Genomic DNA, 22,993 nt, shown 5'->3' on the forward strand with positions numbered 1-22,993 from the left:
TCAGTGGCTCACAAGTAAAAATAATAAATTATTTAAAAAAAATCTCATCGCCCTAATCATGTAGACCCCCGTGACCCCTCAATAGCGATATCAGGAGCACTCATCATCTCCATGACGTCTGTGTTTCTCTCACATTACAAACACAAATTATGTGGGGTTTACAATTAAAAAATAATAAAAAATATTTTAAAAAAATTCCATCCCCTAACCTTATGGACCCGTGTAATTCGTGATCCAGTAGCAGCCGTTGGGGGAGACGATCCGGACTCTCCCCTAGCCGCCTTCAGAATCTGTGAGAACCAAAGGACGCATGAATAATAGAATGACAATAACTGCCCTTTCAACGCTATCAAAGGTTACAACTTAGAGCAAGGAAAGAGACGACTTAACTAAGATTCGCTTCTACTCTGAAAAAGGTAGGAATGTAGACGGGAAGAGGAGGCGGCAGGGGTAGAAGACAATAAAAGTAAACAAAAGGAAGGAAGAAGATGAGAACTCAATCACTAATGGTCTTTGAAAATTTTCCAAGCCAACGTATTAATTTCGTCCTTGCTTTCGTAAGCGAACCAGAAATGGATTTATTTTTGTGCGAGTGGTGAGGTGGAACGTAATAAATAAAGAATCAATTAGGCAGACAGACATCAACACAGCACACCAAGTGCTCGTATAAATCGTTACCAGATTTGGGTTTAGTGTTCATCAACTCTTGACTGTTTGAGTGTTTGCTGTAGAAGAACAATTCGGAGATGGGTTGGAAAGGAATATTGGGATTTGAATACGGGATTGTCCAGGGACCCTTGGGACCGGATATTTCAGGCCCAGAGCTCGTTGCAGCTGTTGCTAATGCTGGAGGAATTGGATTACTTAGAGCTCCTGATTGGGTTCGTCCCTCTTTTTTCTCTCTAAGTTCTCTGCATTTTCCATTCTTTCTGGAATATCAAATCTGTTAAATTTCACTATGTTGTAAATTAACATTAATTTTTCATTCTCCTCGGTTTTTTTATTGATATATCGGTGAGGACCCCTATGGCAATAATATGAAACCAAATTCTGCACTTAATTCTTTGTCAGTTATGCTCTTGTGAAATTATGCTTCTGTTACATAGAAGAGTGTAAAAAGACATAATTATTTGTGCTTGATAGATGCTTTTAGTTCAAATTTCTCATTTTTCTCCAAATTTTGATTGAGTCAGGAATCACCTGATTATTTGAGGGAGCTAATAAGGAAGACAAGGTCTTTAACTGACAGGCCCTTTGGGGTGGGTGTTGTTCTTGCGTTTCCTCACGAGGGAAATATAAAGGCTATACTAGATGAAAAGGTTGGAGTGTTGCAGGTCTCCTGGGGTGAATTTCCAGAGGAACTTGTTCTCAAAGCTCATCAATCAGGGGTCAAGGTTGTCCAACAAGTGAGTGGGTCATACTTGACTATCTTCACAGTTCACGGACCTGAGTTATGACATGCTTCATGTTTGTAGTCTTATAACCATTTCTTTTTTCCCTCATTATCTAATTTATTTAACTTTTTTAACTATGAAAGGTTGGAAGCCTTGAAGGTGCCAAGAAAGCTATTGATGTTGGTGTAGATGCACTTATAGTCCAAGGGCATGAAGCAGGAGGACATGTTCTCGGTCAGGTATCATATGACATCCACTGGTAAATTAATGTACGGTATCTGTACTCCAAGGGGTAAAGGGTCTATGAAATTTGTGTATCATCATTGAAACTTGTCAACTAACTTTGGATCAAGCAGCAGAACTTCTAGTTTTGATCCATACCAAACACATTCCCTGAAAAGGTACTTTAGTCTGTATCATCATCCAACATGTCCAGTATGGTTTGCACTCTAATCCTAAACATGGAGATTTTGGTTGTAGTAAGTGATTAGTTTGAATCAACAGACTCATTTGCGTTTATGGTTGATAGAGATATTTGAAACTGCTCAAACAAATTCAGAATCAGTCCATTCAATTGGTGAACACATTGGAATCAAGAAATAGATTCTCACCTGGGATCTGAAACTGTTTTATTAAGCCTTCCTCTCTCTCTCTCTTTTCCCTTTGTGCTCTTTTTCTTATATGTGCTTGTCAGATGATCCATTATCTAGAGGCCTGTTGAGGGTTTGCCAGCTCCTAGCTGTTGTGAAGTGGTAGTAAGCTTCATTTCTTCACTTTTGAAGTACCCCAATGTATTCTCAATATTAGGTCTCACTGAATTTATTCTAATAAACTAATGATTACAAGGTGAAAACAAACATCAGTGGTTATTGGATTTTGATAGGGTGATCGGTGGCCATGAGGGAGGGTTTTTTTTTTCCCATGTCAAAATGCTTTCAGACCCACCAATATAACCTTAGAACATTGCTGTTTCTTGATTTTGATGAACAAGCATTTGTATTTCTTTGTTTTCTTCCTCAACTGATTTCCAACAGAGTCAGTAGCCTTGTGGTTTTGTCAGTATATGTAATGGTATTGATTATGTGAGGATTAAACTGTCCACTGCTGTCCATCGTGGCATGCATTGTGTTACAATTGAATGGTTTGTTATTAATTAGATGGTTAACGTTAATCCATTTGGTTATTTTCCCCATGGTTCATAATTTTCTGTACATGTTTTGTTCCTTGTGCAGGAAGGATTGATGGCACTGTTGCCTAGAGTAGTTGATCTTGTGAGTCATCGAGACATTCCGGTCATTGCTTCAGGTGGCATTGTGGATGAACGTGGTTATGTTGCTGCGTTGGCTCTTGGCGCTCAGGGTGTTTGCCTTGGCACTAGGTTAGTAGTAACATACTATTTCAGAGATATATTGAGGTACTTCATCAATGAAAATGGTAATACAATTAGCGCATGGTGTGGGTGATATACATAATGCATGCAAGGGATGGAGGCACCATGAAACCTCCTTGAGTTCATCTCTCAGAAGCAACCCGACTTTGTTCATCCTGTTCCAAGATCTGGATGATTATGAAAAAATAAATGAAAGTTTGTAAAAAGATAAATATGGCCCTCCAAGCTGGTTGATTTTTTGAAAATAATGGATTCCTTGGATGGTGGGTCAAGTTCTAAGTTCTAAGCCATTGCTTGTGCAGCACATGGGTTCGCTCTTAGGCCCGTATGGATTATATTTTGATCTGTTATCTTCTAGTGATATCATGTCTCAAATGCCCATTTTGAAAGCCTTTGAAATATTGATTTGCCTGGATCTGATTCTGCCCAGGTTTGTTGCGACTGAGGAAAGCTATGCTCACCCTATATACAAAAAGAAGTTGATTGAGCTTAATGAAACTGCATACACAGATATATTTGGTCGAGCAAGGTGGCCTGGAGCACCACATCGTGTCCTGAGAACACCTTTCTTTAATGATCACGGGCATCTCCTAGAACATGAGAGTGAGGTCAACCAGCCAGTCATTGGTCATTCGATTATACATGGCATGGTCAGCATCTTGTTCCCCCTTTGAAATTAGGAATAGAAGAATAATCATTGAATACTATTCTGTGCTGGAATGACTACTCATTATTGATCCTAAAAAAAACTACTTGAAAAATTATTTGATATTGTAAAGAAAGTTCTCAATTGAATTTCTTCATTTTTTATAGAAAAATATGGAAAAAATGCTAAACTCTATTGACTATAAAGAAAAAACATGTACTTTCAGTTATGGTATTAATCTTTCTTCTCAAAATGTTTTACCTTGCAACATTTTACATCAATCAAATGGAGCCTTATTTACTGCAGATATCACCTCTGTTCTGAAAATACATAGTGATGGAGTTTGATATATCTTTATTTGACCCTGGATCATTTTCCTTGACTATTGTAAATGCAACAACTGCCTGTCTTGGCCTGAGATTGATATACAATGTCAATACGAATTCACTTGTGAAAGAACTGTGAAGCATGCACATTATTTTGTGTATGATTAGATAACTATGAAACAATGATGTTGAGAGGCTTGCATTTGTTATTTGGCCTTTTTTTTTTTTTGGTAAGATGTTATTTGGCCTTATGAGTAGCAATTGAGGGACATCCATCGTAGTTTAAATCCATTAAATAAAACCATAGCTGTTTCAAATTTTTTAGTGATAGAAATTTGTCCCAGGCTGTAAGTAATTTCTGTCTTGATTCCAGAGCATCAAGTACAGATATTGTTTGATGTTCTTGTTTGTTGCTCCTTCTCCCTTCCCCTACCCCACCACACACAAAAAGGGGGGGGGGGGGGGGAGACGAAGACATGTACTGGTAGAAGTCTTTGGTGAATTAGTATCTGAGACTTTAAGATGCCTCAAAACCTGAGCTTCCTTTGTTATGAATTGTCCTCTGCCATTATGCACCAAAAAGACATTTTGAGTTTCCAATTAGTTCATTTTAAAATGTCTTAGATTTCCACTTCATTCATGAGACTAGAAACTTTATTCTGTCATTCTGATCTCTTTTGGACTGTAAAGTACATCTGAATCAATAGGTTATGTTGGGTCACCACCACTCCTCTCCCAAAAGAAAATGACAGGGGTAAATGCAGAAGCAACATAATATCTGTATGAAGTATGAATTGGTCTTTGAATCTGCAAATACAACTGATGATAGAAAGCAGCAATTTTATAAATCTCCATTTAATTTATTTTCAACCTCCAACAGGAGAGGGAAGTTCGACTTTTTGCTGGTACAGTTCCAAATGCGACGACAACGGGTGACATTGAAAGCTTGGCCATGTATGCTGGCCAAGGTGTAGGGCTCATCAAGGAAATCATACCTGCGGGTCAAGTTGTTAAGAAGCTAGTTGAAGGAGCTCAGCTTTTAATCAAACAAAATTTCAGCACAGAGACAATTTGAGTTAGGGAGGATTTGTCTAAACTCACATCCACCTCTTAGTTTGCAATTTGTTATGAGCTTTGGTTAGTTGTAGGTAAACTAAAGGTTTACTTCTTTGTTGCTGCTATATTTTCGACAACCAAACTGTTAGGAGTGTAATTAGTTATGTAATCATTTTGAAAGTGGCTTCCTGACAGTGAAAAGTTGATAATGTCAACATTAAGTGGTCCGTGTTAATTCATTTGCAAGCCTTGCTCGTCCTTTATCTTTGTACTATTTTTTTCTACGATTTCTTTTCTTTTATATATTTCAGTCCAGTTTCCATTCATTGAGAGTGAAGAAAAAATATATTTTAGTCCACCACATCTGACTTCAATCACCCCAAAAAAAATGACTTCTTGATTTCACAAAATTGGAATAAATTTGAAAATATGGGAGGGCAGGTTTTGGATAAAGAGATTCTGTCTTCCCCATATCTGAAAAGTCAGTTGCTTTAAGAGTAACTGCTGAGTAGTAGTCAGACATTTCTGGGGTTATTACAATGACTTCTTCATTGAATTTTTTTTTATATCCCTGACTGGACAAATCTGTAGCAGTAAATCCACTTTCAAAGGTGAAAATAACCGATAAGAGTCCCACATTACTTAAAACTATTTTACGGGCCCCACTACACATCCCACACAGTGATGACTACTACTATTTTTTGTATGATTTTCAACTGCACTATTTTGCTTGTCTGTGCATGGGAGACAGACGGACAAAACGAGAGGGGGGAGAGAGGATTTTACATGTGGGGTGGGGTATTAATGCGCAACACCCGCAGCAGCTTAAGGTTAAGATCAAAATTGTGACCGTTCACTTTTGCAATAAGTTGAAATTTATTTTACAAAGCAGATGGTGGAGATCTGAATTTTTGTTGAGATTTCGATCTCAACCATAAGCCTGCAGTGTTGCATATTTAATACAGAGCACTCAAGCATAGCAACCAAGGACCGAGAAGGACCAAGGAAGAGGAATTGAGGAAATCCCCAGGTACATGGCCTTTCGCTATCTACACAGCTGCAATTATACAGCCTTATATGAGAGTAAGGAAGGAATGCAGTGAGGTATTCTTCCTTTTGCTCGTCTTTTTCTTTCCTTCTGTGATTTATCACGCTTCGTTTCTTCTCGTCTTCTTCTTCCTGTTCTCTCTCTCCTTCCCCACTTCTATCAAGTCTGACTAAGACCTCATCAATTCATGTCTCCTTGACAAATCCAATAAAGCCAAAGCTTTGATCAACAGCCAACATGCGGTTCCTACTTCATTTCCCACTTCTCTCTCACCCAACCCAGTAAGCTACCACTACTTCTCTTACTTCTCTGGAAGAAAGCAACAAAAGATTGGGTTTTGGTCTCTTCCTTGTTTAATCTTTCTTCTCCTTTGATTCTTTTTTCAGCTTCTGGGTATGAACGTTTGATGTTTTCATTGGTCCATAGACATGGTTCCATGGCGAAGATTTCAGTGAGCTCAGAATGCCACTGCATCATTCTGGTTTTTATTGTCACACTTCTCCATCTACCGCTCTTCTCTACGGCTTCTTCCGTTGAACAGCAGATTTCTTATGTGGCTCCTCAGGTAAGCTTACCCATCTTTGGCTTCCATCCATTTTTTGATTCTTTTTAATAAATGTATGAACACTGACCAGGCTAATCTTGTTTGTTTTGCCACCATGAAGGGGTTGTTACTCGAAGACAAGACTCGGTTGGGTTCCACTCCACCGAGTTGCCGCAACAAGTGCAACGAGTGCCACCCTTGCATTGCTGTACAGGTGCCTACACTACCGAGTCCTGCCCGATTCCGACATAGTCCACGGCGGGGGAAACCTGTGGAACTGGTGGTATCATCTCCATCGACGGCCGATGCTAAATACTCCAACTACAAACCCGTGGGTTGGAAATGCAGATGCGGGAATCGCCTTTTCAACCCTTGAAAAGGTAAAGAGATTGCTTCTCGCGATCAACTTGAAAGCCTCTGTAACTTGCCATGAATTTGCCAACACAAAAGAAAAATGAAAACCTACAGTGCTTTGTGCTTGCTTATTCATTCTGATTTATTTCCTTTCTCTGTAAAAATTCTTGATGAACAAGCGATCCCATCCAGGGACTTGAAGGGATAAGAAAGTGAAAACCACTGGTGCGAATTTTCTTTTCTTTTTGATCGATTCCAAAATAAACTGTTGATGGACTGTCATCAGTCACATAGGGTGTCCCTTCTGAGTTGAGTTCTGGCTCTTGTCTTGTGGACTCGGCTGGGGCCTTAACCATTAGGTCTTAGTAGTTATCCAAATTTTCATGGATGTGAAAATTTCAAGCTCAAAATGTTTGATTTCTCTGTTACCAGTACAAAAAGAAAAGCTTTAATTTCTCAATTCCCCAAGTCACTGAATGGTAATTACACCCAGTGCAGTAACACTAACAGAAACTTTGATTGCTCTGAAGATTCTGTGTTGTACGGTACTACATGAAATGACCAAATTGATGTGATGGTTGATCTCAAATTCTCAATAAACGGTATATACCTCAGTACCAATGAGGATAGTTTCGTAAATATGTGGCATCAGCATGGCTCCAAAGGGCTTTTCAATTCGATTCTCAGTTTCTGTGTTTAACTTTTACCACAGTCGCGTCGTGGATGAGATGAAGAGAGGAGGGATATCATGATATCTAGGACTAGGGCTGCTGGTGTAGCGTAGCTGCAAGCCTGCAACTGCAGGGTCTGAATCAACGGGACACCCGATCCCTCGCGATCGAACAGTTATGATAGGCCGTACGAGGATCTTTGATTTTCGCTAGCTGTCGTCTGTCTATACTTTCAGTACTCTTACAATTCGTCTCTCTAATCTGGAATGATTACTTAAAAAAATTTATTTTTTCAACAATTTGGAAATGAAGCTCGTCCGGACTAATTTGCACGCACCACGACTACATCTTCAAGGCACTTTTTATATAATTAATATAGGCCCGGAGATTTGAACTCTGACCTCCTACGTGGAAGCGTTCGACTTTTTTAACTGAGCCACACCAATTGCTTCAGTAATTCAGTACTAAGTGATCGAGATTTTAAGATCATAATCAATATTTCGATTCGACGGTTTGGATTGTTTTGCATAACATATTCCTCATAAATTCAAAATAATAATTAACATATTTTTCCTTTGCTGGTCTTACTTGAGATTTGATATATTACCCAAACAGTTCGTATCCGTATGAAGCTATCAGCGTTTGGAGGGGTAAAATAGTCTTATCAACTCTTGCTTCAAGTCTGAAGTCTAAGGTATTACGAGAAGGTTTTGGTTATTTTTTACGGGAAATATCTCCGAGAGAATGCCTCCAAAGGTAAAATCATAAGATCGAAGTAAATCCAACTAAGAATCAAAATATGGAAGGGGAAAAGAAAACAGATTTTTTCATTCAAGGAAGAAAGCGGCCATTGCGAATGTTCATGAGAAACTGGTTTTAAGGTTTATTATCATACGCATGACCAAGCGAAACAAGCATTGAGGCCATGGAAATTAATAAACTGCTCAAATTTCTTCAACCTTTGAAATTATAATCGTTTTCTTCTTGTGAACAGTTCTGGTGTCCTCTTGCCTTTATTTTCCTTTTCTTTGGCATATCGGATGTGGAGAATAAAAATTAGACTCGTTCGTCATCTAAGTGTAACAATTTATGATTTAAGAGTAGGCATTGAAAGCCAGAGAAAGACTAGTAAGACTGATGTGTCTAAAATCTGCTCAGTCTTGAGATCTGTATAGATATCTACAAAACAATGTATTGCAGGGCAAAGTATGAATGTAGAAGTGAAGAAAATTTGGCACGATTTCCTCCCCGCCTCAATGCATATGATCCCCCTCCCGGAATGAGGAATGGTTTGGAGAGGAAACTCTAATGAGACTGGCTTTTATGAAATGCCAATCATATTAATAAATGTTTTTATCACAGAAGGTGTTTCATAAGTGTTCATTGGGATTTTGTCAAATAGAAGAAGGGTATTCATGGCATTTTATATTGATATCATTACAATATAATTGCCTTTAATGCCTACCATGGACGTGTCCCTCGTCAATTGGTGAAAGTATTAGCATTAAAATTTGATTTGGTTATGAATAGGGCTTTTTTTTTTTTTTTTTTTTAATTCAAAATCATTCAAAGAACAAACATCGGACATATAAAACTTACATAAGTAGATAAATAAGAACTGGACCCTAAACCCTAAACCCTAAACCCGCAACCCAATGGTTGTTTCACAAAGTGCTACCCTCACGTTGTCAAAATCCAAAAGATCGAAAGGTAATGAGTACCCAGGTTCACATCTTATCCTATATAAATAATAAATAACGGAGCTCATGGAGTTGTTTGGTTAATTTAATGCCCTGGTCTAGGACCACCTTCGTAGTTTTCTTCGCTTGCTTCGGGATGAAGCTTCGTCTTTCTTTTTTTGAAAACCCCCAATCCGCTCTGGCTCATTGCTACAATTCGAAGAAGTTCACAGATGAGCCACACCCTAAGCAGGACTTTTTTTAGCCTTAGCCAACTTCCATAGTTCCATTCAATGAAGGCAAGGGAGTGTTACAATTCATGTGAGAGCTGGAGAAGCGTCTACAGGTACATAATAAAGTAAACAAACAACTTTAAATAGCAATATACAAGCTAGCTGGAATGGCTGAAAAGGTGTAAACTTTTTGAAACTAGAATTTGCAAAAAGAAAGTTCCGCTCCAAGAATTCTCAATTTTAAACCTTTGATCCAGGGAGCTCTGTTCTCAACATCGAGACAACCATCATTGGCAGGGAGTCAGCACAACTGTCAATCTCCATTGGCAAAAAAATAAACTCACAATCTAAGAATTCAAAGGCTAAGAAATGGATGACCTTAACCACATTGTGAATAGAGATAGGAACCTTCAAATTTTTTCCATTATTCGGTGCAAGTAGGGTTTGAATTCGCATTAGACTATTTGAACCACACAGCGGCGAGGTGCACCTTTAATATTAACAAATATTAAAACAGAATCCGATGTTAAAAAATCAAGTGGGTCCCAGATGGGCGCGACGCTTGTTGTTGTGTGGTTGAAAACTGTTAGGGCAGCGCATTTTTCTCCATTGACGGGGAGCTGATCCGGACTCCATACCAACCCACACGAATCGACCCCGCCATTTCCAATCCAAACGACCACTGTATTGGACTGAACTCTCCCTCTCTCGTGGTCGTGCTCGTGCAAAGCCTATCTTTTCAACAAAAGGCCCCTGAATCATCAAAAAACTTCAGAGGCCGATGTCGTCGTCGTCGTCTTCATCGTCTCTGATGCTCTCTCACCACCTCCCTTCTATCCCCACATCCACTTCACGTCGCTTCTCATCTTCCTTGCGTCCCGATTTCGCTTCTTCCTCAGCTTGTTCCTCTGTCGTTTCTATTTCCCCCAATTGTCTCTCGTTTCCCCCCAAGCTTCGTTCCGCTGGGATCCGCATCCGAAGATCTATTAACAAACCTTTCTCTGTGAGTGCTTCTTCCCCTCTACAGGCTCTCATCTTCGACTGCGATGGTGTAATCCTCGAGTCCGAACACTTGCATAGAGAAGCCTACAATGATGCCTTTGCACATTTCAATGTCCGCAGCCCTTCCACCGCTTCTGAAACCCTTAATTGGGATCCTGAGTTTTACGATGAGCTTCAGAACCAAATAGGTGGAGGAAAACCTAAGATGAGATGGTTTGAAGTCTATTTCTGTGCCTTCCTTCAGATTTTGGATCATTCTATTTTGGTCTTGTTGAGTTTGTTCCTCGTTTTGTTGGTTTTTAGGTACTTTAAAGAGAATGGCTGGCCTTCTTCCTCAATCTTTGAAACACCCCCAGAAAACGATGCTGATAGAGCCAAGCTGATCGATGAAATCCAGGTTCGGCTGCCGGTTCTCTCCTGATCAACTAACTGTATTTATGATTTTTTTTTTAACTACATGACTAACTCCAAATCATTCTATATTTGGTCATCAAATTTCACGCATCCATTTCCTTTTTTTTTTGACAAGTAAACAAGGATTGCATAAATGTGTCACTACTAAATATGATGATATGAAATTTATGCAATCATATGGGATCATGATTACAAAAGTTCCCTTTTTTGTTTAAAAATATTTCACTTCCCTGCAACCAAACAAAGCCCTCGTGATTGGCATTTCGTTGGATTTATGAGTCAGTTATGAAAAACTTTAGTTCAACCAAACCTAAATAAGTTTTTATTTGGTCTAACCAACTGATTTGTAATTTAAAGAAGGTTTGGCACGTTGTTGGAACTTTTTGATGCTTTCTTGACTGCGTGTAGCATTTACTCATCCTCTCCCCTGTCCTTGATTGTTCCTTGACCAATTCTCTTACTGATGAAACTTGTTTGCTTTTCTAGGATTGGAAAACTGAAAGATACAAAGAAATAATCAAATCTGGAATCGTAAGGAGAATTGCCTATGTTCTCTGGATTTTGTCCTATTATAGTTGTGCTTCTCTCATAAGGATTCTCATTTTAAAGAATGCAAAATGATATCATTTGTAACAGGTGGAGCCAAGACCCGGGGTCATAAGGTTGATGGATGAAGCCAAGGCTGCTGTAAGATTAAGTAGATACCTTAAGATATCTGATAACTATCGGTTGGTCATGAATCTCTCTCGCTAACATCTTAAAATATCATTACCATTGATCGGTCGTGAATCTTTCTTTCTCTCTGTGCTGGCCATCTCTTGGCATTCCATGTTGTCAGTCCATTACATTGCTCCTTACTCTTGGATCTCAATTATACCCAGAAGTCTTTTCTGCTTCTCTCGTGCAGGGGATTAAGTTAGCTGTTTGTTCTGCAGCTACTAAAGGTTCAGTTGTACTCTGTCTTGAAAACCTTCTAGGAATGGTGAGTCAAGTCTTGCACAAGGATCTGGATTCTTTTATTAATATTTAATTTGTGTTCTTTCCAGGGGATCTATTTATTTATAATGTTTTCTACTTCTTGTAGAATCGTTTCAAAAGTCTTGATTGCTTCCTTGCTGGTATGTTCCCTCAAAATTTTTGAAGTACTATATCTTGATTTATCCTACTCTGAATTATAATAGTATATCTTGCATATATTGGACTCGTTAATATGTGCTTACACACTGAATATACAGATGCTAAGTAACAAAAGTGAAAACTAATGCATTCTTGTTCTTTGATTTCTTGTAAGTAATACATGATGACATTGTGACCATTCTTTTTTTGAAGGATGAATAAATAATTCATTAACCTAATGAAAGAAAGGGGAAGGGGAATGCATAAAACTTTAGTGGGACCAGAAACTTTGTGGTGTTATAGCATACTTTTGTTCACTGAGATATTCATTAATATTGTAGATCTTTCATAGTAGAGGAGCTAATACTCCATTTTCTTGTGAAATGCATGGGATTTTGAATGTCTTGCAGAAGTTTCTGTGGTCCAAGATTGCCTACACATTCCTTTTAATACCTTCATCAGTCAATCAAGAAAACTCAATTTTGGATTTAAATATGAGTGTACTTTTTGCTGGAAGTTACTGAATTTAGACATGTCTTTTTCCAATCAGTGGAATTATTCCAAAGGCCTAGTTTAGTCCATTTCAAATGAAACTCGGGGGTTAATCCCAGGAAAGGCATGGATGAGGTATGAGAAAGTTGTAGGCAGTCAGAGTAGAAGGTTTAAATGCATCTCCATAGAGTTTAATAATCACATCAACAACCATCCTAAGAAATCTCTCCTGGTTGAAAGTATGCTTTAGCAGGATCACTTCCATGGATATTTAAAGTCGTGATTTATTGCATTTTCAAATCCAACCCCTACTTTCTAGCAACTTATAAGTAAATGTAATGTTCTAGTGATAACCCTGTTTTGAAATTATAGTCATCTAATCTTTTAGTATGATTGTCATAAATCAAAGTGAAATGGAAGGGCAGCTCTATATCTTAAGAAGAAAAGAGCTGGTCAAACAGAATTTATCGACTAGCAGCAGAAAGCATACGTCTTCCCCTGGTTCAGGGTGCTAAAGGCACCTTTCAAAGGTGACTTTGAATAACCATGTGTGGAACAATTAAAGAATATTGACCGGTCTTGTTTCAAAAGCTTCAAAATTTGGAGGGGTCTTTGGGACATGGGTGTATTGTGAGATTAATGGTAGTGTATAAACATATCATACTAAGAACGGGTTTATCAACTTTTCAGGAATATGATTTTCTTTTAAGAAAAAAATGTTTGCATTTTTTTTTAAATGATGAGGTGAGAATAAAAAATAGTGACGTGTTTTTGCATATTTTATTTTTTATGATGGGGTGAGGGGAAGACAGTGATTCTACATGTTGCTTCTTGGTGAAACCTTCTTTTTTTTTTTTGTGTGTGTGTGTGGGGGGGGGGGCTTCATTTTTTACGTGTTGCTTTGTGGCATTTTGCATTTCTCTTCTTAGTGAACAAACTTTATACCCATTACTGTGATTTCCTTCCCTGTATTTTTGTTTGGATTCATATGGCCATCCCATTCGTTTGGATAAGGTTGAGTCTGTTTTTGTTGTTCCTCTCCCTTGGATCTGTGATTACTCTTTGGTTCTCTAGAAAATATCCAAAAGGAAGCTTTCAGTTTCATGGTCTCCACAGTATTGAAGAGGAGATCTTCTTGATAATAGATTGTGCCTTTTAGAATGTTATTGCTTACAGAGTACCATAAATCCTTTCATTATTTTGTTGCTGAGTTAGATCTTTACATGGCTGCATTTAGATCTTTACATGGCTGCATTTAGATCTTTACATAGCTGCATTTCTCTCATAAAGTCAAGGATCAGTCTCTACTGATGGTAATAAATGTTTATAGCTTGTTACATAACTTGTAGGGTTAGGGGTGGATATGGAATGCCTAATATAACCTTGGGCCTCATATGCCCTATTATAGCTTGTTATAAACAAATGTCTATAGATGGTAATAGACTTCCATTATTCAAGTGTTCATTCTTGGTGATCCACCTCCTCTATGTTCCACATTCTCTTACACCAACCTATGCACTCCAACTTGAAAGATATACCATCAGGTGGTTCGTCAACCTTTTCCAATTTCACCTTCTAAATCATGTTTTCTTCAAGATTGCAATTGGTAATGTTGAGGATCAATCAGTATCTTTTGTCCTAAATTAAGATAATTTCAATTTGGTTTGATGAAGGTGAATGGCATGGTAATTTCTCCTGGTGCTTGATGCGCAGGTCCAAATATTTGTAGTTTCATTGTATCTCATGTTTGGGAATGCTAATTGGCCTGTGCCACTAGTTGGGCCATAAAAGATTGGAGAACTCACCTAGGCTTTGTCCATCAGTCTACATCAGATTCTCTCTGTCAAGTAATCCCCTCCCCATAATTATTAAGAAAATAAAAATAAAAAAATACAAAACTAATGCATGATCTTGCATGAAGAATTCTGTCAAAGTTTGGGGAGGACAAAATTCTAAGAACCTGAAGAGAGGAAAAGATGAATTATTAAATAAAGTTGGTTAATGGTGGTGTTTAGATTCATTATACTGTTATACTTAAGCACTTAAACACAGCCACATCCAGCCCTTATTGTTACAGGCGGTGTCTTATATTTAGGAAAATATGATCCAGAAGGGGGTCTTTGGTATGAGTGGCATCTGCATATCCTTATGTTTTGCTACCCTCTATATTTTCAGGTGATGATGTAAAGGAAAAGAAACCTGATCCATCAATTTATTTAACAGCGTCTAAGGTATTAATATATACATCAGAATACATTCTTATATTTCTTGAATCATCTATTAGGAGGACTCAATGTGAGATCTATTTCAAGATAAAAGTGGCATTTCTCAAGAATTTGACTTGCAGATACTAGGCGTGCAACAGAAAAATTGTTTGGTGGTGGAGGACAGTGTCATTGGGTTACAGGTAGATCTTGTGTTTTGTAATTATCAGTGGAATTTGGTTGATGAGATCAATATTCTATTACTTTCTGAGATATTAGCTGTATGTGTTTAGTCACCTCGGATATTTTAGCGCCAATAGTTTTTTTTGGTTGAGCAACGACTGAGAAATAGAACTCTAATTAATCATGTCACTGTTTGCTGTGTTTTTAGCTGACTTGGAAGTTATTAATTTCATATTTGCTATTGTCCTATGCTTTATATTCCTGTAGGCTGCAACAAAAGCCGGATTGTCATGTGTGATAACGTACACATCTTCTACAGCTAACCAGGTAAAGGGATTACTTTCAGCAACACTTATTCATTGTGAAATTAGAAAATGGTAATTTTATTTGGTTCACTACTGAGAATGGGAACAATATAAAAGTTAGTAACTTAATCTTGGACTTTCTGCAGGATTTCAAAGATGCAATTGCAATTTACCCTGATTTGAGAGATGTGAAGTATGTAGTCATTTGTATATTTTATGAAAAATATACTAGATTTTCCTCGTTTGTTGGACATTCATATTCCTGGGCTTTTCCCCTCCTTATGCAGGTTTGCGGATCTAGATTCATTGCTGCAAAATGTTCTGGCTGCTAAATAAATCAGTTGAAGTAATTCTTAGAAATGGTTGTCAACGTTTTTTATTCTTACTATAAAAACCCACGTGCAATTTGCACGTGTTTTGTATTATTTAGTGGTTTTAATAAAACATGAGAAGATTATATCAAACAATGAACAAATGTTTGTTTTTTTTGGTGGATAACAATGAATATATTATATTATATTTTTATATTGTCATACTTTATATTTAGTGATATAAAATTCTTTATTTTCAGATGTGCGGCTTCAATGGCCAAACCAATCGTTGCAGCAGCGAGTCTTATTAAACTTCTAGGAAAGTGGTGGCGAATGTGGTAATGAATTCAACATAAATTGTATGCCAAATTAAGGAGGACGATTTATTTATAGACAATGTAGATAAGTGTCCCATTAACTAACCTTGTGGTGATTATGTGACAATCGGCAAAAGCATTAAAATTCCTAAAACATTCATTTCAAGTTCAGACACCAGGATTTAAGAAAACCTAAAATTGAAGGATTGTAGCATATCAGTTAGAGGAGCTGCCAAAGGGACGCAGGGGCGGAGTCAGGATTGAACATTGGAGAGGCCGAATATACTGGGCCAGGACTTACCTGTGGGTCCCATCTCATAAAATTTTATTATATTTTGACGTGTGGGGCCTATATTAAAAATTTAGGTAAATTAAGCTGAAATTCTAAGCGAGATTTGAATATCCATTAATAGGAATGAAATTTTAGGAAAAAGTTTAAGGATTAAAAAAAAAAATAATGATTATGATTACATTTGATAAAATCAATGGCTGAATTCTAATGAGATTCAAATTGCTATTAGTAGTAGAATCAAATTTTAGGAGAAAGAAAGAACAACTAAATAAAAAAATAAAATTATACTTTATGAATTGAATACTAGAAAAATCGTGAGTGTGAGAGAGAGGAATAATTTGAGAAAGAGAGTGAATATTGATAACTGTGGAGAAGATTTAGGAAAATTCCAATGTCTGCTAAAAAAGAAGAAGACAAGAAATAGGAATAAAAAAGAAGATTCATGAGAGAATAAATAGGAATGAAAATATGAGAGAGAATATAAGGAGAAATTCATGGATCGTGAGTTAATTTTTAATTAGAATTTAACTATTTATTCCTTAAAACTAGGGATTTAATGATAACCATTTGATTATGATTAAGAATGACATTTGTACCCATCATCTATATCTTAAATTTTTATTTTTAATTTTTGGAGGGGGCCAAATAGTGGTATTTCACATGTAAAGTAAGAAAAATTAGGAAAATATGTAGGTATTTTTTAATTTTTAAAAATCCTGAGGACCATGGCCCCCTCGGTCTCTACATGGCTCCGCCGGTGATGAATCGGAGGGCTGTAAGGAAAAAGGTGAGGACACTAGTGGGGGTGGGCCTTCAGTGATGATTTTTGCAATAAGCCTGTGAAGAAAGGACTCACTCCGATGGGTTTTTTTTTTTTTTTTTTTTGCCAAAACGAAAAAGATGGGTCTATTAATCACTGAAAGAATTTTAGATCCCACGCCAAATAAAAAAAAGGAACAAAAAAAAAAAAAAACTTGCCCAGCAAGTTAAGAATATTTAAAAAAGGAAAAAGTTTTATAAGCAGCGTTACTTATAGGTCTTGTCCAAAGTTAAACACAGGCCTCCAAAGTTAAACTAAAGAAAAAAATAAAAAGAAAAAGAAAAAGAAAAAGTTACAAGTGTATAGAACGAAAACCAATCAATTTTATTCAGTGCGTCTGATTGCATATTCAGTGCGTCTGATTGCGCTTGAAGTATCCTAGACGAAATCCTCGTAAAGCGCTCGGCAATCAGTTTTCAGTGCTTCGGCGAGCATTTAATCCTTAAGAATGACAGAATTAAGTATGTTTTCGCAAACCCTTCTCTCATTCTACTTGCTCTCTTTACCGTTCTTGGTTCGTGCGAGAGAGTATACAACGGAGAAATAGCTTAAAAAAAAACCCTCCGAAATGGACTCCATTTTCTTGTTACAAGAGAAATATTTACAGCAGTATCGTGAAGCTGACGAAGTATTTGCTTAGAAAACTCCGAAGTCCACAGGAAATTGATTTTTGAAGGACAGACAAATTGAATTGGAAAATTGGATCCTCTTTTCTTTAATCGTGAAAGAGATACAAATTTTCGGTTGGGATAAATTGTTAGTGTTCATGTTAGAACATAAGTTGAGTATAACTCAAATACCTCAACCGCTTACCTCAACAGAAGTTGGGCATGACTCAAATACCTAACATAAATAAGTTAAGAAAGCAATTTTTTTAAGGTATTAATTAATTATACCAAACCGAATCAACCATAAGCAGAGTAGAAGACTTGAAGGCGAAGGGAAAATTACGTAGAAAAAACAGAGTAGATTTCAGCTTTTTGCGGATTTTTATCTATCTTCTGTTCTTGTTTTCGGGAATTTATTTTCTTGGTTTTGTTTGGTTACGGAGGGGTTTTTACTCTGTAATTGTCATTTTGGATGGTTCTTCTCAGAGCTTAATTTATGAATAACTACAATTGAAGACATAGTCAAGGAAAGCCTAACATGGACGCCAGCGATTGGAGAAGTCAATTTCAACCTGATTCTCGTCAGAAAATTGTGAATGAAATGTAAGATTTTTCATGTTGATTGGTTTCTTTCGATCGTGTTATTAATTGATCTACACTATTGATCTCCATGGGGTTCTTGTATTTGATCTTGTTTAACTGCCTTAGATTAGGAACTGAATGGTAGAAAGCAAAGCACGTTTTCCTTTTCAACAAAAATTTACGGAAACAGGGGCTGCGGGAGGCTTCGTGTTGTTGAAGAGTAAAGTCGGTTTGGATATCTTCTTCAGTAGATGTCTGGAAATACAAATTTGATGAGAGTTGCCTGCAACTCCCCCCCCTTTGCGTGGATGGATTATCTTATCCATGTATTGTTGTTGTTATAGAGTTAAAGTCGGTTTGGATATCTTCTTCTAGTATTGATTGGTCTGGAAATACAAATTTGATGAGTTGCCTGCAACCCCCCCCCCCCCCCCAATCTGCTGTTTTAAGGTTATTTGTTAATTCATCATCTTGTTTTCAGTTTAAAAGAAGGACCTATGTGATGGACGGATAGATAGTTCTGTCCTGAAGAAGTGAATAATTTTGTTTATATACTGAACCAAACTAAACTGTATGACAGATATATTAGCTAAGTCTGCAGTGTTCAGATAACAGAGCAAGAGTTCGTCGTGTATCCTGAAGTTTGATATGGATGGCTAATATAATTGAGTTTTTTCTATTTTATCCTTACCCAATATTAGTGATTAAATTTAACACATTATGGCTTTAAATTTGTTGAAACATAAGAGTGCGAAAAAAAGAACATAATTTGAGAAACATAATAAACCAGTGGACAGTTGGTCTTCTGAAAGAGGAAAGAAAGTCCTGTAGTTGCATGCAAGTTGGTAATGGGTCATACCAGGGATGAGTCTATCCCCTGTTCTATTTCTTTGGCATTGAAAGTTCTTCGTTTTGTTGTTGCTGACCCTTGATAGGTATTAATCTGCTTTCAATCAAGTTTAGGAGAAGAGCTTGCTTTTGCCTTCTGGCTCTAGAGAAGTTCCTTCTCTTCTTTTGCTTACTGACTAGTTTCTTTTACTACTCGTAGCTTCAAACTCATTTAGTTGGGACAAGGCTTGTTGTTGTGCTTGTATTGGAAGTTCTTCGTTTTTTCCATGGGTGGAAAATGTTGGGGAGGTTTTTCTGGTGGCAAATTATTTTGTGTGATGTTTTTAAACCAACTTGCCACCTAGGGTTTCCACTTAAATGAAGTCAGAAACCAATGGTTTACAGTGAGAATACCCTTATGGGGAAGGAGTGAATAGTGTATCACACAACTGAAATTCGCATCCCAAGTCCCCTTACTCTTTCAAGTTCATTTACTTGATGATAATGATGTAGCCTCAGTAAGATTGAGGGCTAGTAACCAAGGTCAGCCAAAGAACCAACTCAAGTTTGGGGCAAACAAGGGTTTTGAAAAATCAATTTTAGGGAAATAGGATTTTGCCATGTGGTGGCTCTTTTCAGGTTTTGGGATGACTACTCTGTCTAAGATGGTGTATTGGGAACAGAGTAACAAAAGATTGTTTCAGGATTGAAACAACTTGGATGGGCAAAAGTTGATTTTTTGGACTGAATAGGGTTTAGGGTTACGGTGTAGGTGTTTTGTGTTACAATTCTCTCTGCGCAAACCCTTCTTTTGAGGGCTTTGATGAGGAAAACTATCAGCCCCCTCAACCTCCCCTCTGCCAACCCCTCACCCCCCCCCCTCAAAAAAAAAAAAAAAAAAAAAAAAAAGGAAAAGAAAAAAGATTAAAAACCCCAAAGAGGGATCTGATGAGTGGCTTGGACCTAACGTCAAAGTCTAGGATAGCTCATATGGGGATGATGACTGAGGTTTAGTGGGGGCCAAGGGTTGGGATAGATCTAGGTTCTTGGGTGGGGTTTCTTGAAAAAGTCGATCTCATGTAGGATATGGGGTTTCAATTGTGGAACAATGAGGAGACAGTTAGCAGGATCTGTAAGTTTAAATCATAAGGTAATGGTTGGTTTATTGTCTGGTCTTGGAAGTGAATTGATTGTGTTGGGGGAGGATCTTGGGTAGTCAAGAAATTGCAAAAAAGGGAAAGAAAAGGGGAGGAACGAGTTGGATTTGGCAGGCTTGCCTCACTGTAGATGTGATCCTCAGTGCATTAGTTTGAAGAATGAAGGTTCATCACACACAATTTCATCTGAAGAAGGAATTGGTAGTCGTACCGCTTTGCCTTGCTTGGCACCTTTGCTTCGCTTGCTTCCTTGAGTGGAGAGCTACTGACCCTTACTTGTTGACTTACCTTGGAGGGTATACTAAGTTGATTGCACGCTTCTTTGTAGTGCTGTTCTCTACTGCACTTATCCAGGACCTGACACTTTGTGTCTTGTTGCTGCTTTGGTGAATGCTGCTTGTCTAGGAACCTATTTATCTTATTAAGTATCAACCGATGGAGTGGGGTCTCCCTGTGCTTTAGATAGGGACATAATTCGAAACTCCCCAGAGAATGAGGTAAAGACAGAATGAACAGTGGGTTGGGTAATGATTCCGGATGAAGCGGATCCATCCTATGCCTCCTGGACAAGCTCTCAGGGAATAATCTCTTTCTTATTTCTGCCTTTCTTTCCCTGTGACGACTAGGAACTGGTAAATAAAAAACTTTCCTTGGAATTCCTAACTTAACATCCTGCTGGTCATGATGTTTCATGATCAGTATCGGAAACGAAGTTGTTGGATTGAAACATTTGCTTTATTAGGGGGTTTTTGTTGGCCCCCTATTTTCAACCATTACAGTTGGCGTTGACCAGCTTTGCAATACGGACTGACACGAAGAAGAATGCAGTCAGTGGAAATACAAAAGAGAAGAGAAAAGATTCTCAACCCGGAGCATGTTATTGACCTAACCAGATGAGTTGAAAGCAGGCGACAAAGGGCCATCAATTGACATTTAAATAGAGTGGTCTGTGTTCATTAGGCGAAGAAGATTTAAGGAAAAAAAGAGGATATCTGAAGGCAGTCACGAAGGGTTTAGTTCACAGAATGCTTTCGGTAAGCAATTAGGTTCAATATGGGTTGGTATTCTAAATTTCAAGTGCTTGTTTGGTACTAGAAGCAAGCTTGAACTACTAGAGAATTTGGGTGGGCCCCTGAAAGAAAAACTGAAATAAAAAAGAAAGAAGAGAAATTGGGTCATGTTTCCCGAGAGAGGCTGCCTTCTCTCAGGCCAGCAGTGCTCTAATTTTAGTCGACCTTTTCCTTCATAGGATCTCAATCAATATTTTCTTTTTCATTCCACCCGACTGGAAAATATCTTTCTTTTACTAATTATTGGAAAGAGTCTTTCTCCAGTGGCAAACATATCAAGCAGGATCGATTGAATAAAATAGTGAGGATAGCATCGAATAGGAAGCCTTGTAAAGAAGGGAGTATAAATGAATGGAGTGGAATGAAGTGTCTCTTTGGGAAACATGGGTATTGAAAATCTTAAAAAGCCGTGGGTTCCCAATTTTGAAGGAATTCCTGCCAAGATGACGGATCCTGCAGTAGGTGCCTCTACATGAGCTTCAGGTGACCAAATATGAACTGGTACCTGGCCACCATCTTCTGGTCCATGGCTGCCACCTCTGCATCTCCGATGACAATATCGTCACTGAAGATAGCATAGGCTGATTCCACAGTCGGTTCGCGGGCGAGACTTCAAAGTTCAAACGCCAACTCCAATCCAGCAACTTGGACTTTAAAAACATGCAATCTGGATTTTATGCAGCAGGCTGCAACACTAGCCTGGGTTTCATGATTTAGACAAGTGACATAGCCTTGAATTGAGGATTCAACCAAAGGCCAAATGCTGCATAATCATAATAAAACCAGAACCAAATACAAGTGAATTTGATTCTCAAAGTAGTGACCTTTCTAGGGTTTTGAATGCTCAGGCAGGGAAAATGCAAGTTTTGAGTGATTTTAAGGAATCCTAAATACTAGGCTTAGTTGAGTAAAAATAGGAATCCTTGGTCAATGGGGCTAGTAGGGGAATGTAGGGCTGTAACTTGGATGAAATGGAGTCGTAACAGTGGGAAGTGTTCCTCCAGGTTTGGGTTAATTCTGCTGGTTAGATTGGCGTAGATAGAAGCTTGAATTTGCCCAAGAGATCTAAAATTCCAAAGAAGGGCTCATTCTAGCGTTTTAGTAATCAAGGGCTCATTCTAGGGTTTTAGTAAATCTGATGTGGCTGGGAATTGGAGGTGAGCTGTGGCAATGGAGGGGTCATATGGTTAAAAGATGAGAGTGATCTAATGGCCTGATAGGGCCAAGTAGAAAACTCTCAGAAAACAACTTGCTTATATTTGCATGGAAATTTGGACAAAATTGCAGGTTTAATGGACTTTACTTAATCTTAAGATAGGAATTAAGAAGAAAGGTCCTGTACCTGGGGAGGGTGAGGGATGGGGATTCCTGCCTGGGTCCCTGACCTAGTTAGTGGTCAATGATGAGCACTGCTATGGTGGGTTAACTATCTGGTAATTTAAAGGAGGAGGAGAAAACTGCTGGGGAAAGGGAAAGAGAGAGACAAGCACACACTCTCAAAACTAAAACTCAATTCATTCTAATGATGAATGGTTAAAAGCATTTGTTTAAATAAAAAAGAAGAGATAAAAGTATCAAACTCAAAAAAGCCAAAAAAGGAAAAAGAAAAAACAGCATCTCAAAACTCTAAGTTACTCCTATGTAGGTAACCCAAAAATAAAGGATTGAACTACATAATTCCAACGCTTGTTGGACCAAAACACTTGGACTGGTTCTTGATGTAACCCAGGGTCTAGGCCAGTCTTTAAGATCCTCTCTAATAGAACCAGCAGCAAATTAGGATAGGTCTGATTTTTAGTCAACTCTTGAAGGACAGCAGCTAGTACACTCCTATACACCCTATGGCTTAGGGTTCCAAGCTGAATTAGGGTCCACAAATTCTGTGATCAAGTATTCTGTAGAGGGCAGCAGCTTGTGTTGCTCAATTGTAACCTGTGGCTAAGGGTTTTGA

At 38.0% G+C, this 22,993-nt stretch overlaps 4 protein-coding genes across 4 annotated transcripts in view; all 4 read left to right on the forward strand.

Annotated features, from left to right (window-relative positions):
- Positions 1-354: 354 nt before the first annotated feature.
- LOC149026704 (Aldolase-type TIM barrel family protein) lies at positions 355-5,486 on the forward strand. Its single transcript, XM_089155524.1, has 6 exons — positions 355-881; positions 1,194-1,406; positions 1,538-1,633; positions 2,627-2,772; positions 3,215-3,434; positions 4,637-5,486. The coding sequence occupies exons 1-6, from the start codon at positions 747-749 to the stop codon at positions 4,829-4,831; spliced, it is 1,005 nt and encodes a 334-aa protein (XP_089011650.1). The 5' UTR covers positions 355-746; the 3' UTR covers positions 4,832-5,486.
- An 810-nt stretch (positions 5,487-6,296) lies between these two features.
- On the forward strand, positions 6,297-6,780 carry LOC149026705 (EPIDERMAL PATTERNING FACTOR-like protein). Its single transcript, XM_089153532.1, has 2 exons — positions 6,297-6,425; positions 6,496-6,780. Exons 1-2 carry the CDS (start codon positions 6,297-6,299, stop codon positions 6,778-6,780), a joined length of 414 nt encoding a protein of 137 aa, XP_089009658.1.
- A 3,246-nt stretch (positions 6,781-10,026) lies between these two features.
- LOC149026706 (Haloacid dehalogenase-like hydrolase (HAD) superfamily protein) lies at positions 10,027-15,565 on the forward strand. The gene is made up of 11 exons (XM_089155513.1): positions 10,027-10,556; positions 10,647-10,740; positions 11,244-11,288; positions 11,394-11,444; positions 11,665-11,739; positions 11,842-11,875; positions 14,541-14,596; positions 14,713-14,772; positions 15,020-15,079; positions 15,204-15,250; positions 15,345-15,565. The coding sequence occupies exons 1-11, from the start codon at positions 10,123-10,125 to the stop codon at positions 15,391-15,393; spliced, it is 1,005 nt and encodes a 334-aa protein (XP_089011639.1). The 5' UTR covers positions 10,027-10,122; the 3' UTR covers positions 15,394-15,565.
- Positions 15,566-17,264: 1,699 nt separating this feature from the next.
- The window catches only part of LOC149026707 (mediator of RNA polymerase II transcription subunit 15a-like), a 42,934-nt gene continuing 37,205 nt past the window's right edge, over positions 17,265-22,993 (forward strand). Inside the window, 1 exon segment of the mRNA XM_089155532.1 lies at positions 17,265-18,008. Coding sequence (XP_089011658.1) covers positions 17,902-18,008 — 107 coding nt within the window. The 5' untranslated portion in view covers positions 17,265-17,901.

The sequence above is a fragment of the Hakea prostrata genome, chromosome 1 (genome assembly GCF_041222555.1).
Source record: "Hakea prostrata isolate BN-2017 chromosome 1, UWA_Hpros_2, whole genome shotgun sequence".
Taxonomy (NCBI): Eukaryota; Viridiplantae; Streptophyta; class Magnoliopsida; order Proteales; family Proteaceae; genus Hakea; species Hakea prostrata.

Excerpts from the sequence above, each read along its gene's own strand:
- LOC149026704 (XM_089155524.1), top strand. The coding sequence starts at position 747 with ATGGGTTGGAAAGGAATATTGGGATTTGAATACGGGATTGTCCAGGGA. Across the intron at positions 2,773-3,214 it reads GGTGTTTGCCTTGGCACTAG|GTTTGTTGCGACTGAGGAAA; the intron begins GTTAGTAGTAAC and ends GATTCTGCCCAG. Across the intron at positions 3,435-4,636 it reads ATTCGATTATACATGGCATG|GAGAGGGAAGTTCGACTTTT; the intron begins GTCAGCATCTTG and ends AACCTCCAACAG.
- LOC149026705 (XM_089153532.1), top strand. The coding sequence starts at position 6,297 with ATGGCGAAGATTTCAGTGAGCTCAGAATGCCACTGCATCATTCTGGTT. Across the intron at positions 6,426-6,495 it reads TTTCTTATGTGGCTCCTCAG|GCTAATCTTGTTTGTTTTGC; the intron begins GTAAGCTTACCC and ends AACACTGACCAG.
- LOC149026706 (XM_089155513.1), top strand. The coding sequence starts at position 10,123 with ATGTCGTCGTCGTCGTCTTCATCGTCTCTGATGCTCTCTCACCACCTC. Across the intron at positions 11,289-11,393 it reads AAATAATCAAATCTGGAATC|GTGGAGCCAAGACCCGGGGT; the intron begins GTAAGGAGAATT and ends CATTTGTAACAG. Across the intron at positions 11,876-14,540 it reads TCTTGATTGCTTCCTTGCTG|GTGATGATGTAAAGGAAAAG; the intron begins GTATGTTCCCTC and ends CTATATTTTCAG.